The sequence below is a fragment of the Tachyglossus aculeatus genome, chromosome 23, assembly GCF_015852505.1.
Source record: "Tachyglossus aculeatus isolate mTacAcu1 chromosome 23, mTacAcu1.pri, whole genome shotgun sequence".
Taxonomy (NCBI): Eukaryota; Metazoa; Chordata; class Mammalia; order Monotremata; family Tachyglossidae; genus Tachyglossus; species Tachyglossus aculeatus.
Window position 1 is genome coordinate 38590372 of NC_052088.1, and position 16069 is coordinate 38606440.

The following is a 16069-nucleotide window of genomic DNA, read 5'->3' on the forward strand; positions in this document are numbered from 1 at the left end:
GGGAACTGAGGCCCAGAGAAGTGAAGTGACTCGCCTAAAGTCACATAGCTAATTGGTAGAGTTGGGGTTTGAACACATGACCTGACTCCCAAGCCTGTGCCCTTCCCACTGAACCACAATGTTTCCCTTAATAATAATAATAATAATAATGGCATTTGTTAAGCGCTTACTATGTGCAAAGCACTGTTCTAAGCGCTGGAGGGGGACACAAGGTGATGAGGTTGTCCCACGGGGGGGCTCACAGGCTTCATCCCCATTTTACAGCTGAGGGAACTGAGGCCCAGAGAAGTGAAGTGACATAATAATAATAATAATAATGGCATTTATTAAGCTCTTACTATGTGCAAAGCACTGTTCTAAGAGCTGGGGAAGTTACAAGGTCATCAGGTTGTCCCATGGGGGGCTCACAGTCTTCATCCCCATTTTACAGATGAGGTAACTGAGGCCAGAGAATATAATAATAATAATGATGGCATTTGTTAAGCGCTATGTGCAAAGCACTGTTCTAAGCGCTGGGGGGATTACAAGGTGACAGGTTGTCCCATGGTGGGCTCACAGTCTTCATCCCCATTTTACAGATGAGGGAACTGAAGCCAGGGAATAGAATAATAATAATGATGATGGCATTTGTTAAGCGCTTACTATGTGCAAAGCACTGTTCTAAGCGCTGGGGAGATTACAAGGTGACAGGTTGTCCCATGGGGGGGGGGCTCACAGTCTTCATCCCCATTTTACAGATGAGGGAACTGAGGCCAGAGAATAGAATAATAATAATGATGGCATTTGTTAAGCGCTTACTATGTGCAAAGCACTGTTCTAAGCGCTGGGGAGATTACAAGGTGACAGGTTGTCCCATGGGGGGGCTCACAGTCTTCATCCCCATTTTACAGATGAGGGAACTGAGGCCAGAGAATAGAATAATAATAATGATGATGGCATTTGTTAAGCGCTATGTGCAAAGCACTGTTCTAAGCGCTGGGGGGATTACAAGGTGACAGGTTGTCCCATGGGGGGGCTCACTGTCTTCATCCCCATTTTACAGATGAGGGAACTGAGGCCAGAGAGTAGAATAATAATGATGATGGCATTTGTTAAGCGCTTACTATGTGCAAAGCACTATTCTAAGCGCTGGGGAGATTACAAGGTGATCAGGTTGTCCCATGGTGGGCTCACAGTCTTCATCCCCATTTTACAGATGAGGGAACTGAGGCCAGAGAATATAATAATAATAATGATGGCATTTGTTAAGCTCTATGTGCAAAGCACTGTTCTAAGCGCTGTGGAGATTACAAGGTGATCAGGTTGTCCCTCGGGGGGGGCTCACAGTCTTCATCCCCATTTTACAGATGAGGGAACTGAGGCCAGAGAATAGAATAATAATAATGATGATGGCATTTGTTAAGCGCTATGTGCAAAGCACTGTTCTAAGCGCTGGGGGGATTACAAGGTGACAGGTTGTCCCATGGGGGGGCTCACTGTCTTCATCCCCATTTTACAGATGAGGGAACTGAGGCCAGAGAGTAGAATAATAATGATGATGGCATTTGTTAAGCGCTTACTATGTGCAAAGCACTATTCTAAGCGCTGGGGAGATTACAAGGTGATCAGGTTGTCCCATGGTGGGCTCACAGTCTTCATCCCCATTTTACAGATGAGGGAACTGAGGCCAGAGAATAGAATAATAATGATGATGATGGCATTTGTTAAGCGCTTACTATGTGCAAAGCACTGTTCTAAGCGCTGGGGGGATTACAAGGTGACAGGTTGTCCCATGGTGGGCTCACAGTCTTCATCCCCATTTTACAGATGAGGGAACTGAGCCCAGAGAATATAATAATAATGATGATGATGGCATTTGTTAAGCGCTTACTATGTGCAAAGCACTGTTCTAAGCGCTGGGGGGATTACAAGGTGACAGGTTGTCCCATGGGGGGGGCTCACAGTCTTCATCCCCATTTTACAGATGAGGGAACTGAGGCCAGAGAATAGAATAATAATGATGATGATGGCATTTGTTAAGCGCTTACTATGTGCAAAGCACTGTTCTAAGCGCTGGGGAGATTACAAGGTGACAGGTTGTCACCCATTTTACAGATGAGGTCACTGAGGCCCAGAGAGGTTAAGTGACTTGACTAAAGTCACGCAGCTAATTGGTAGAATCGGGATTTGAACACATGACCAGACTCCCAAGCCCGAGCTCTTTCTACTGAGCCACTTTTGTGAGCTTTTTGGGCGGGTTTACGGGGCGAACAAGGCGAAAACAGGCCCTTCCTACTGCTTCCCTCAGCGGCCGCCATTGAGGTCGGCCCGCCATGGGAGCCGCCCCTACTGCGCATGCTCCGGGCCCCGCTAACGGTCGGTCAGGGCGCGCGCGTGCGTGACCGGAAGCGCGCGTGCGTGGCCGGAAGTGCGGCCTTCTCCACCCCCTCGGCCCGCCCCGCTGTCGTCGTCGCTGCCTGAGGCGGCGACGGCGGAGGTGGGCGGGGGGCGCTGCCGCCGGGATGGCCGCCCTGCTTGTCGGCAGGGCCGGAGCGGGGCCCGATGGCGCCAGGGTGGGCGGCAGGGCCGCGGCCGCCGTCAAGGTGAGGAGACCTCGACCCTCCGCCGCCTCCTTCCCCCTCCTTCCTCCTCCTCCTCTCAGGCCCGTCATGGCCGCCCTGGCCTCCCCATCATCATCATCATCATCATCATCATCATGACATTGATTAAGCGCTTACTATGTGCCAGGCACTGTTCTAAGCGCTGAGGAGGTTCCAAGGTGCTGGGGTTGTCCCATGGGGGGGCTCATAGTCTTCATCCCCATTTGACAGATGGGGGAACTGAGGCCCAGAGAATAATAACAATAATAATGATTGAATTTATTAAGCGCTTACTATGTGCCAAGCCCTGTTCTAAGCGCTGAGGAGGTTCCAAGGTGATCAGGTGGTCCCACGGGGCTCTCGCAGTCTCCATCCCCATTTGACAGATGAGGGAACTAAGGCCCGGAGAGTAATAATAATAATAATAATAGCATTTATTAAGTGCTTACTATGTGCAAAGCACTGGTCTAAGCACTGGAGGGGGATACAAGGTGATCAGGTTGTCCCACTGGGGGCTCACAGTCTTCATCCCCATTTGACAGATGAGGGAACTGAGGCCCAGATAATGATAACAATAATAATGATAGAATTTATTAAGCGCTTACTATGTGCCAAGCACTGTTCTAAGCGCTGAGGAGGTTCCAAGGTGATCCGGTGGTCCCACGGGGGGCTCACAGTCTCCATCCCCATTTTAAAGATGAGGGAACTGAGGCCCAGAGAATAATAATAATAATAATGACGGCATTGATTAAGCGCTTACTATGTGCCAGGCACTGTTCTAAGCGCTGAGGAGGTTTCAAGGTGATGAGGTTGTCCCACGGGGCGCTCACAGTCTCCATCCCCATTTGAAAGATGAGGGAACCTGAGGCCCAGAGAATAATAATAGTAATGAGGATGGCATTGATTAAGCGCTTACTACGTGCCAGGCACTGTTCTAAGCGCTGAGGAGGTTCCAAGGTGATCAGGTTGTCCCACGGGGGGCTCACGGTCTTCATCCCCATTTGACAGATGAGGGAACTGAGGCCCAGAGAATAATGATGATGATGGCATTGATTAAGCGCTTACTATGTGCCAGGCACTGTTCTAATGGCTGAGGAGGTTCCAAGGTGATGAGGTTGTCCCACGGGGGGCTCACAATCTCCATCCCCATTTTGAAGATGAGGGAACTAAGGCCCAGAGAATAATAATAATAATAATAATAATAATAATAGCATTTATTAAGCGCTTACTATGTGCAAAGCACTGTTCTAAGTGCTGAGGAGGTTCCAAGGTGGTCAGGTTGTCCCAAGGAGGGGCTCACAGTCTTCATCCCTATTTGACAGATGATGATGATGATGATGGTATTTATTAAGCGCTTACTATGTGCAAAGCACTGTTCTAAGCACTGGGGAGGTTACAAAGTGATCAGGTTGTCCCACGGGGCGCTCACAGTCTTAATCCCCGTTTTTTACGGATGAGGTCACTGAGGCACAGAGAAGTTAAGTGACTTGCCTAAAGTCACACAGCTGACAATTGGCGGAGCTGGGATTTGAACCCATGAACTGAGGGAACTGAGGCCCAGAGAATAATAATAATAATAATGATAGCATTGATCCCAGAGAATAATAATAATAATGATGGCATTGATTAAGCGCTTACTATGTGCCAAGTACTGTTCTAAGCACTGGAGGGGGATACAAGGTGATCAGGTTGTCCCACCGGGGGCTCATAGTCTTCATCCCCATTTGACAGATGAGGGAACTGAGGCCCAGATAATAATAACAATAGTAATGATAGAATTTATTAAGCGCTTACTATGTGCAAAGCACTGTTCTAAGCGCTGGAGAGGTTATAAGGTGGTGAGGTTGTCCCAGGGGGAGCTGGCAGTCTTCATCCCCATTTGACAGATGAGGGAACTGAGGCCCAGAGAGTAATAATAATAATGACAGCATTGATTAAGTGCTTATTTACTTTGTGCAAAGCACTGTTCTAAGCACTGGGGAGGTTCCAAGGTGATCAGGTTGTCCCACGGGAGGCTCACAATCTCCATCTCCATTTGACAGATGAGGGAACTGAGGCCCAGAGAATAATAAGAATAATAATAATAATAATAATAATGGCATTGATTAAGCGCTTACTATGTGCCAAGCACTGTTCTAAGCACTGGGGAGGTTCCAAGGTGATCAGGTTGTCCCACGGGGCGCTCACAGTTTCCATTCCCATTTTAAAGATGAGGGAACTGAGGCACAAAAGAATAATAGTAATAATGATAATGGCATTGATTAAGCACTTACTATGTGCCAAGCACTGTTCTAGAGTTACAAGGTGACCAGAGAATAATAATAATAATAATGATGGCATTGATTAAGCGCTTACTATGTGCCAAGCACTGTTCCAAGCTCTGAGGAGGTTCCAAGGGGATCAGGTTGTCCCATGGGGGGCTCACAGTCTCCATCCCCATTTGACAGATGAGGGAACTGAGGCACAACAGAATAATAATAATAATTGTGATATTAAGTGCTCACTAGGTGCCAAGCACTGTTTTAAGCGCTGGGGTAGAAACAGGATCATCAGGTTGTCCCACGTGGGGCTCACAGGCTTCATCCCCATTTTACAGATGAGGAAACTGAGGCCCACAAAATAATAATAATAATAATGGTATGTGTTAAGCGTTTACTAGGTGCCAAGCACTGTTCTAAGCGCTGGGGTAGATATAAGGTCATCAGGCTGTCCCACATCGGGCTCAAAGGCTTCATCCCCATTTGACGGATGAGGGAACTGAGGCCTAGAGAATAATAATCATTATTATAGTAATAACTGTAGTATTTGTTAAGCGCTCACTATGTTCCAAGCACTGTTCTAAGCGCCGGGGGGCGGGGGCGGGGGGAGACAAGGTGATCAGGTTGTCCCACGTGGGGCTCACAGTCTCCAGCCCCATTTTACAGATGAGGGAACTGAGGCACAGAGAAGTGAAGTGGCTTGCCCAGGGTCACACAGCGGACGAGTGTCAGGGCCGGGATTGAAGGAAGAAATCATCTCCCGTCTTGCCTGCCTGAGGAATAACACAATTCAGACAGACATTTACACATTCTTTAAATGGTTTTGAGGAACTTGGGGGGCGGTGAGTACGGAAGGTCAAATTTTTATCCAGCGATGATAGAGCATTTTATATAAACTGTAGGCTCTGTCAGATCTAAGTCAAATCCGGTAAGATGGGCTTTGGAAACAAAACTTTAACAAATACTTAAGGGATTTTTTTTCCCCTTTTAAAAGTTTATTTACAGTGCGATAGTTGTCCATTTGCAATTTGAGTTGTTGGGGTGCTGGGTGTTGGTTTGAAATATTCAAGAGACTCTCCAATCCTGACGGTGTTGCTTTTCAGCGGGTGCTCGCAGGCTCTAATTTTGATGACTTCCTCTTTTAAACCTGCGGAGGTTATGTTAGGTTGAAGAAATGCGTCCAGTTTGTTTTTCCCGTTGGTTTTTTCCCTCCCCCTTTTGTTCCGTGCTGTAGTTTTTCCAGGGTCTGGGACTTTAAAAATAAGCATCTTAGTAACCATCTTATTGTGGTAAGTTGGGGAAGTATTTTTAAGTTTTTCTGGGGTGCAGTGTACTTACACGGTGAATGCGGTTGCAAAGTATATATATGCCCGAGAAATCTCCATCCCCTTCAAGCAGAAACTCTCTTCCTCCGCTTTCTTCCTCTATCTCAGCTTCCACACCTCACTCCTTCGCCAGGTTACCATCCATCTGGGCCTCGCTCTCAATTCTCCCACCCCAAACTCCCCCCGCTCCCCCAAATATTGGCGCGTCCTTGGTGGGACCCCTCAGGCCGGTGGCCCTGACGTCTTTTGGAAGCCGAACTCTTTCTCAATCTGGTTCATCTCAGATCTCCGCCGTGACCCCCCATCTTACCTCCTTCCCTTCCCCACTGCACCTGTATATATGTATATACGTTTGTACATATTTGTTACTCTATTTTCCTTGTACGTATCTATTCTATTTATTTTATTTTGTTAGTATGTTTGGTTTTGTTCTCTGTCTCCCCCTTTTAGACTGTGAGCCCACTGTTGGGTAGGGACTCATCCTCATCATCAATCGTATTTATTGAGCGCTTACTATGTGCAGAGCACTGTACTAAGCGCTTGGGAAGTACAAATTGGCAACATACAGAGACAGTCCCTACCCAACAGTGGGCTCACAGTCTAAAAGGGGGAGACAGAGAACAAACCAAACATACTAACAAAATAAAATAAATAGAATAGATATGTACAAATAAAATAAATTGAGTAATAAATATGTACAAACATATATACAGGTGCTGTGGGGAAGGGAATGAGGTAAGATGGGGGGGATGGAGAGAGGGACAAGGTGGGGGGGGACTGTCTCTATATGTTGCCAACTTGTACTTCCCAAGCGCTTAATACAGTGCTCTGCACACAGTAAGCGCTCAATAAATACGATTGATGATGATGATGATGACCCGATCGTTTCCGATCAGGACCGAAAGCTCCAGAGTGGCGGCTCTCTGCCCTGCTGACCTCCTCGTCGCCGCCCAGTCGTCCGTTCGTTCATTCAGTCGTATTTATTGAGCGCTTACCGTGTGCAGAGCACTGGACTAAGCGCTTGGAAAGTACAATACGGCAATAGAGACGATTCCTACCCAACAACGGGCTCACAGTCTAGAAGGGGGGAGAAAGACAACCAAACAAATAGGTATCAATAGCATCAAAACAAATCCCTACCCCTTTGTCACCCTAGAACGAAAACATTTGGCACCTATGTCCCCCCCAGACTACCAGCCCTCAGCTTCCCCTCCTCTTTAAAGCTCTTTGGAAATCCTCCTTCTGAGCGCCTTCCCTTATTCGTTCTCGTTTCCCAGTCGTGTCCATCCAGCACCAACACTAGCACTTCTATCAATCAATCACTCAATTAATCGTATTTATTGAGCGCTTACTGTGTGCAGAGCACTGGACTAAGCGCTTGGGAAGTACAAGTTGGCACCACATAGAGACGTTCCCTACCCAACAGTGGGCTCACTTCTATATTTTTCCTTTCTATTCCCAGCACCTATGAATTTGTTGTTTGTATATTTCTGTTGTTGTAAATACCTGTATATATGTATGTGCATATTTATTACTCTATTTTACTTGTACATATCTATTCTATTTATTTTATTTTGTTAGTATGTTTGGTTTTGTTCTCTGTCTCCCCCTTTTAGACTGTGAGCCCACTGTTGGGTAGGGACTGTCTCTATATGTTGCCAACTTGGACTTCCCAAGCGCTTAGTATAGTGCTCTGCACACAGTAAGCGCTCAATAAGTATGATTGATTGATTGATTGATTTCTGTATACCTCTAGCGGTTTCCATCCGGATAGATTTGAACTTCTTTTCCTATTATCCTTGTTTTCGTTTCCGCTGCCGAATGGAGTGGAAGCCCCTGGGCGGGGGGGGGTCGGCGCTGTTTTATACTTTGCTGCTTCTCCTGTCTATTTCAGTGTCTTGTCAGATTGTGTGCTGATGGAGGGCAGGGATCGTGTCGATCTAATTTACGGTGCTGTTCATTCAATCGTATTTATTGAGCGCTTACTGTGTGCAGAGCTGTTCTCTCCCGAACTCTTAGTACAGTGCCCTGCACCCAGTAACCGATCAATAAATACCACGGATTGATTCCCTCGGAGACAGGGCCGGTGGAGTGCCGAAAAGGGCCAGTTGCAAAGCAGCAGAAATACCCACACAGCACTGCCAATGTGAGTGTGAGATTCATTCATTCATTGTCGTATTTATTGAGCGCTTACTGTGTGCAGAGCGCTGTGCTAAGTGCTTGGGAAGTCCGAGTTGGCAACATCTAGAGACGGTCCCTACCCAACAGCGGGCTCACAGTCTAGAAGGGGGAGGCAGAGAACAAAACAAAACATATTAACAAAATAAAATGATTAGAATAAATATGTACAAATACAGTTGTATTTATTGAGCCCTTACTGTGTGCAGAGCACTGTGCTAAGCGCTTGGGAAGTCCAAGTTGGCAACATACAGAGACGGTCCCTACCCAACAGTGGGCTCACAGTCTAGAAGGGGGAGGCAGAGAACAAAACAAAACATATTAACAAAATAAAATGATTAGAATAAATATGTACAAATACAATCAATTGTATTTATTGAGCGCTTACTGCGTGCAGAGCACTGTGCTAAGCGCTTGGGAAGTCCAAGTTGGCAACATATAGAGACGGTCCCTCCCCAACAGTGGGCTCACAGTCTAGAAGGGGGAGACAGAGAACAAAACATATTAACAAAATAAAATGATTAGAATAAATATGTACAAATAATATCAATCAATCGTATTTATTGAGCGCTTACTGTGTGCTGAGCACTGTGCTAAGCACTTGGGAAGTCCAAGTTGGCAACATATAGAGACGGTCCCTACCCAACAGTGGGCTCACAGTCTAGAAGGAGGAGACAGAGAACAAAACATATTAACAAAATAAAATGATTAGAATAAATATGTACAAATAAAATAAATAAATAGAGTAATAAATCCGTACAAACATATATACATATATACAGGTGCTGTGGGGAGGAGAAGGAGGTAAGGCGGGGGGATGGGGAGGGGGAGAGGAAGGAGGGGGCTCAGTCTGGGAAGGCCTCCTAACAATAATAATAATTCTGGTATTTATTAAGCGCTTACCATGTGCCAGGCACGGTACTATGCTCTTTGAGGGAGGGGAGGGGTGAATACAAGCAAATTGGGTTGGACACAATCCCTGTCCCACGTGAGGCTCACAGTCTTAATCCCCATTTGACAGATGAGGGAACCGAGGCCCACAGAAGCTGTGACTTGCCCAAGGTCACACAGCACACAAGTGGCAGAAGAGCCGGGATTAGAACCCAGGTCCTCCTCACCCTCAGGCCCGTGCTCTGTCCGTTAGGCCGTGCTGCTTCCCTTGGAGACGTCATCTTGCCGTTAGCCAGTTTCCCTGGTCTCCGTGTAAAGATGTAAACCCGCCCAAAAAGTGGCACGATTTTTTTTTTTTTACGTCGAAAGTATATCGAAAATGAATCCCAACCTTTTTCCCCCCTCATTTTCTAGGTGCTGGAATGTGGTGTTTGTGAAGATGTATTCTCCTTGCAAGGAGACAAAGTTCCCCGGCTGCTTTTGTGCGGCCACACTGTCTGTCACGACTGCCTCACCCGACTTCCTCTCCACGGGAGAGCAATTCGCTGCCCTTTCGACCGACAGGTGACGGAGCTCGGTATGTCCAACTTTTCCACCTCTGTTTGCTTTTCAGACCTTCCCATCAACTCTCCGAGCTCTCATTATCGTTACAAATATTTATTAAGCGCTGTGCGTGGCGCTGCTTGTTACTGGAAACTCGTCTTCCTCTTCAAGTGTCATAAAGCCTAATAATCTGGGTACAAGAAGGATGGGAAAAAGATATAAAAACAGCTCTGGATTTTCAGTAAGAATGGTAGTCTTTGAACCTTCGCCAGTGCAGGAGTTTCAGTTCTGAGGTTGCAGTCTCGTCTCTGAGGTATTTAGTTGTTGTTTGTGTTGCGCAGACGTCGGGGAATACGTTAATCAAATAAAAGAATATTTATTGCAGTTGACTCAGTTTAAAAGCAAATAATTCCACGAGGATATGAATCCGATTTAATAGCGGTGTTTTCATGTCTGATGTCTCCTGTACTGATAAATTAACGGCCTCCATCAATTAAAAATGATGAAAGGACAATGAGGTCGTTTGTGACTCTCCTAATGTTTTCATTGCACTGCAAGTGAGCTCTCATTATCGTTACGAATATTTATTAAGCACTGTGCGTGGCGCTGCTCGTTACTGGAAAATCGTCTTCCTCTTCAAGTGTCATAATGCCTAATAATCTGGGTACAAGAAGGATGGGAAAAAAGATATAAAAGCAACTCTGGATTTTCAGTAAGAATGGTAGTCTTTGAACCTTCACCAGTGCAGGAGTTTCAGTTCTGAGGTTGCAGTCTCGTCTCTGAGGTATTTAGTTGTTGTTTGTGTTGCGCAGACATCGGGGAATACGTTAATCAAATAAAAGAATATTTATTGCAGTTGACTCAGTTTAAAAGCAAATAATTCCACGAGGATATGAATCCGATTTAATAGCGGTGTTTTCATGTCTGATGTCTCCTGTACTGATAAATTAACGGCCTCCATCAATTAAAAATGATGAAAGGACAATGAGGTCGTTTGTGACTCTCTCCTAATGTTTTCATTGCACTGCAAGTGAGCTCTCATTATCGTTACGAATATTTATTAAGCGCTGTGCGTGGCGCTGCTCGTTACTGGAAAATCGTCTTCCTCTTCCAAGTGTCATAATGCCTAATAATCTGAGTACAAGAAGGATGGGAAAAAAATATAAAAACAGCTCTGGATTTTCAGTAAGAATGGTAGTCTTTGAACCTTCGCCAGTGCAGGAGTTTCAGTTCTGAGGTTGCAGTCTCGTCTCTGAGGTATTTAGTTGTTGTTTGTGTTGCGCAGACATCGGGGAATACGTTAATCAAATAAAAGAATATTTATTGCAGTTGACTCAGTTTAAAAGCAAATAATTCCACGAGGATATGAATCCGATTTAATAGCGGTGTTTTCATGTCTGATGTCTCCTGTACTGATAAATTAACGGCCTCCATCAATTAAAAATGATGAAAGGACAATGAGGTCGTTTGTGACTCTCTCCTAATGTTTTCATTGCACTGCAAGTGAGCTCTCATTATCGTTACGAATATTTATTAAGCGCTGTGCGTGGCGCTGCTCGTTACTGGAAAATCATCTTCCTCTTCAAGCGTCATAATGCCTAATAATCTGGGTACAAGAAGGATGAGAAAAAAATATAAAAACAACTCTGGATTTTCAGTAAGAATGGTAGTCTTTGAACCTTCGCCAGTGCAGGAGTTTCAGTTCTGAGGTTGCAGTCTCGTTGCTGAGGTATTTAATTGTTGTTTGTGTTGTGCAGACGTCGGGGAATACGTTAATCAAATAAAAGAATATTTATTGCAGTTGACTCAGTTAAAAGCAAATAATTCCACGAGGATATGAATCCGATTTAATAGCAGTGTTTTCATGTCTGATGTCTCCTGTACTGATCAATTAACGGCCTCCATCAATTAAAAATGCTGAAAGGACAATGAGGTCGTTTGTGACTCTCTCCTAATGTTTTCATTGCACTGCAAGTGAGCTCTCATTATCGTTACGAATATTTATTAAGCGCTGTGCGTGGCGCTGCTCGTTACTGGAAAATCGTCTTCCTCTTCAAGTGTCATAATGCCTAATAATCTGGGTACAAGAAGGATGGGAAAAAGATATAAAAACAGCTCTGGATTTTCAGTAAGAATGGTAGTCTTTGAACCTTCGCCAGTGCAGGAGTTTCAGTTTTGAGGTTGCAGTCTCGTCTCTGAGGTATTTAGTTGTTGTTTGTGTTGTGCAGACGTCGGGGAATAAGTTAATCAAATAAAAGAATATTTATTGCAGTTGACTCAGTTTAAAAGCAAATAATTCCACGAGGCTATGAATCCAATTTAATAGCGGTGTTTTCATGTCTGATGTCTCCTGTACTGATCAATTAACGGCCTCCATCAATTAAAAATGATGAAAGGACAATGAGGTCGTTTGTGACTCTCTCCTAATGTTTTCATTGCACTGCAAGTGAGCTCTCATTATCGTTACGAATATTTATTAAGCGCTGTGCGTGGCGCTGCTCGTTACTGGAAAATCATCTTCCTCTTCAAGCGTCATAATGCCTAATAATCTGGGTACAAGAAGGATGGGAAAAAGATATAAAAACAGCTCTGGATTTTCAGTAAGAATGGTAGTCTTTGAACCTTCGCCAGTGCAGGAGTTTCAGTTTTGAGGTTGCAGTCTCGTCTCTGAGGTATTTAGTTGTTGTTTGTGTTGTGCAGACGTCGGGGAATACGTTAATCAAATAAAAGAATATTTATTGCAGTTGACTCAGTTTAAAAGCAAATAATTCCACGAGGCTATGAATCCAATTTAATAGCGGTGTTTTCATGTCTGATGTCTCCTGTACTGATCAATTAACGGCCTCCATCAATTAAAAATGATGAAAGGACAATGAGGTCGTTTGTGACTCTCTCCTAATGTTTTCATTGCACTGCAAGTGAGCTCTCATTATCGTTACGAATATTTATTAAGCGCTGTGCGTGGCGCTGCTCGTTACTGGAAAATCATCTTCCTCTTCAAGCGTCATAATGCCTAATAATCTGGGTACAAGAAGGATGAGAAAAAAATATAAAAACAACTCTGGATTTTCAGTAAGAATGGTAGTCTTTGAACCTTCGCCAGTGCAGGAGTTTCAGTTCTGAGGTTGCAGTCTCGTCTCTGAGGTATTTAGTTGTTGTTTGTGTTGTGCAGACGTCGGGGAATACGTTAATCAAATAAAAGAATATTTATTGCAGTTGACTCAGTTTAAAAGCAAATAATTCCACGAGGATATGAATCCGATTTAATAGCGGTGTTTTCATGTCTGATGTTTCCTGTACTGATAAATTAACGGCCTCCATCAATTAAAAATGATGAAAGGACAATGAGGTCATTTGTGACTCTCTCCTAATGTTTTCATTGCACTGCAAGTGGGGAACAGCTGTCCTTGAAAGCAGAAGGCTCCCAAGGCTAAATATGCTTAGATCTCATTATTTCCAAGTTTAAAACATCAGCTAGAAAGGTTGGTACTCAGTAATTCATTGACACTAATAGTATTTTGGAAATATTTCAAACAGGTACCATTTTTAAGGTACCATTCATTCATTCAATCGTATTTATTGAGCGCTTACTGTGCGCTCAGCACTGTACTAAGCGCTTGGGAAGGAAAAGTCGGCAACATCTAGAGACGGTCCCCACTCACCTAGAAAGGTTGTTTTAGGGTTACTCATTGACGCTAATAGTATTTTGGAAATATTTCAAACAGGATAGGTATCTTTTTAAGGTACCATTCATTCATTCAATCGTATTTATTGAGCGCTTACTGTGCGCACAGCACTGTACTAAGCGCTTGGGAAGGAAGAGTCGGCAACATCTAAAGACGGTCCCCACCCACCTAGAAAGGTTGTTTTAGGGTTACTCATTAATTCATTGATGCTAATAGTATTTTGGAAATATTTCAAACAGGATATGTATCTTTTTAAGGTACCATTCTTTCATTCAATCATATTTATTGAGCGCTTACTGTGCGCACAGCACTGTACTAAGCGCTTGGGAAGGAAAAGTCGGCAACATCTAGAGACGGTCCCCACCCACCTAGAAAGGTTGTTTTAGGGTTACTCATTAATCCATTGATGCTAATAGTATTTTGGAAATATTTCAAACAGGATAGGTATCTTTTTAAGGTACCATTCATTCATTCAATCGTATTTATTGAGCGCTTACTGTGCGCACAGCAGTGTACTAAGCGCTTGGGAAGGAAAAGTCGGCAACATCTAGAGACGGTCCCCACCCAATTAGAAAGGTTGTTTTAGGGTTACCCCTTCTAGACTGTGAGCCCACTGTTGGGCAGGGACTGTCTCTATATGTTGCCAACTTGTACTTCCCTAGTGCTTAGTACAGTGCTCTGCACACAGTAAGCGCTCAGTAAATATGATTGATTGATTGATTCATTGACGCTCATAGTATTTTGGAAATATTTCAAACAGGTACCATTTTTAAGGTACCATTCATTCAATCATATTTATTGAGCACGTACACTTACTGGGCACACAGCACTGTACTAAGCGCTTGGGAAGGAAAAGTCGGCAACGTCTAGAGACGGTCCCCACCCCCCAACGGGCTCACGGTCTAGAAGGGGGGAGACAGACAACAAAACAAAACAGACTTGAAAGATTCATTTTTTTTTTCTCTGGCACCGCTACGCGCTGTGCCTCGTCCAAAGGTTGGTGGGTTTTGGGTGGTGTGTAAAGTGTCTTTTGCTCCATGGCCATATCTCATTTTGGAGACTAACTCCAGTCCACGTGGGAGTGCAGCCTTAGTGCCCTGTAATAATAATAATAATAATAATAATAACAATAATAATAATAATAATAATAATGGCATTTATTAAGTGCTTACTATGTGCAAAGCACTGTTCTAAGTGCTAGGGAGGTTACAAGGTGATCCCCCCCTTCTTACCTCCTTCCCTTCCCCACAGCACCTGTATATATGTATATATGTTTGTACAGATTTATTACTCTGTTTATTTATTTTACTTGTACATAGCTATTCTATTTATTTTATTTTGTTAGTACGTTTGGTTTTGTTCTCTGTCTCCCCCTTTTAGACTGTGAGCCCACTGCTGGGTAGGGCCTGTCTCTATATGTTGCCAATTTGTACTTCCCAAGCGCCTAGTACAGTGCTCTGCACATAGTAAGCGCTCAATAAATACGATTGATGATGATGATCCCCCCCTTCTTACCTCCTTCCCTTCCCCACAGCACCTGTATATATGTATATATGTTTGGACATATTTATTACTCTATTTATTTTACTTGTACATATCTAGTCTATTTATTTTATTTTGTTAGTATGTTCGGTTTTGTTCTCTGTCTCCCCCCTTTTAGACTGTGAGCCCACTGCTGGGTAGGGACTGTCTCTGTATGTTGCCAATTTGTACTTCCCAAGCGGTTAGTACAGTGCTCTGCGCATAGTAAGCGCTCAATAAATACGATTGATGATGATGATGATGATGATGATGATGATCCCCCCTTTCTTACCTCCTTCCCTTCCCCACAGCACCTGTATGTATGTATATATGTTTGGACATATTTATTACTCTGTTTTACTTGTACATATCTATTCTATTTATTTTATTTTGTTAGTATGTTCGGTTTTGTTCTCTGTCTCCCCCCTTTTAGACTGTGAGCCCACTGCTGGGTAGGGACTGTCTCTGTATGTTGCCAATTTGTACTTACCAAGCGGTTAGTACAGTGCTCTGCACATAGTAAGCGCTCAATAAATACGATTGATGATGATAACTGTATTTGACATGGAACACACCCAAAAGAGTTCGGGCTCCAGTCCAGCAAAGAGAAAGCTTAGTTTTTGAGACCGTAACCTCTAGAGTGCCGGAGGCCTTGGCTCCAGAACCGTCCCCCTTTTCCCCCCCTCAATAACCCTTTTGTACATTTATTGGGAGAGGAGTTGAAGCCATTCGCATCCCAAACGGCAATCAGATTTATGCTCCACAAGGCATCCCAGGGTAACGTTTTCAAGCCGCCACGTCGAAACGACCGCCAGCGTAGAAATGGGAAAATTACCGGACTCCCGGGGAACACCAAGAATTCTGCCCTTCATTTGCTTACCCAGTCTTTCCCGTCGGAGGCCGTTGGCTTTTTGTAGAGCAGAGAAGCCGCGTGGCACAGCGGAAAGAGCCCGGGCTTTGGAGTCAGAGGTCGTGGGTTCGTATCCCGGCTCTGCCAATTGTCAGCTGGGTGACTATGGGCAAGTCACTTCACTTCTCCGGGCCTCAGCTCCCTCATCTGGAAAATGGGGATGAAGACTGTGAGCCCC

The 16069-nt window shown here is 44.5% G+C and overlaps 1 protein-coding gene across 2 annotated transcripts in view; it reads left to right on the forward strand.

Moving 5' to 3' along the window:
- The first annotated feature begins 2454 nt into the window (after positions 1-2454).
- Positions 2455-16069, forward strand: part of TRIM23 (tripartite motif containing 23) — a 38397-nt gene continuing 24782 nt past the window's right edge. Inside the window, exons 1-2 of one of the 2 annotated variants that reach the window (XM_038765551.1) lie at positions 2455-2582; positions 9646-9808. In XM_038765551.1, coding sequence (XP_038621479.1) covers positions 2502-2582; positions 9646-9808 — 244 coding nt within the window. In that variant the 5' untranslated portion in view covers positions 2455-2501. The remainder of the gene's footprint in view (positions 2583-9645; positions 9809-16069) is intronic. The other variant, XM_038765550.1, reaches the window with a different exon arrangement.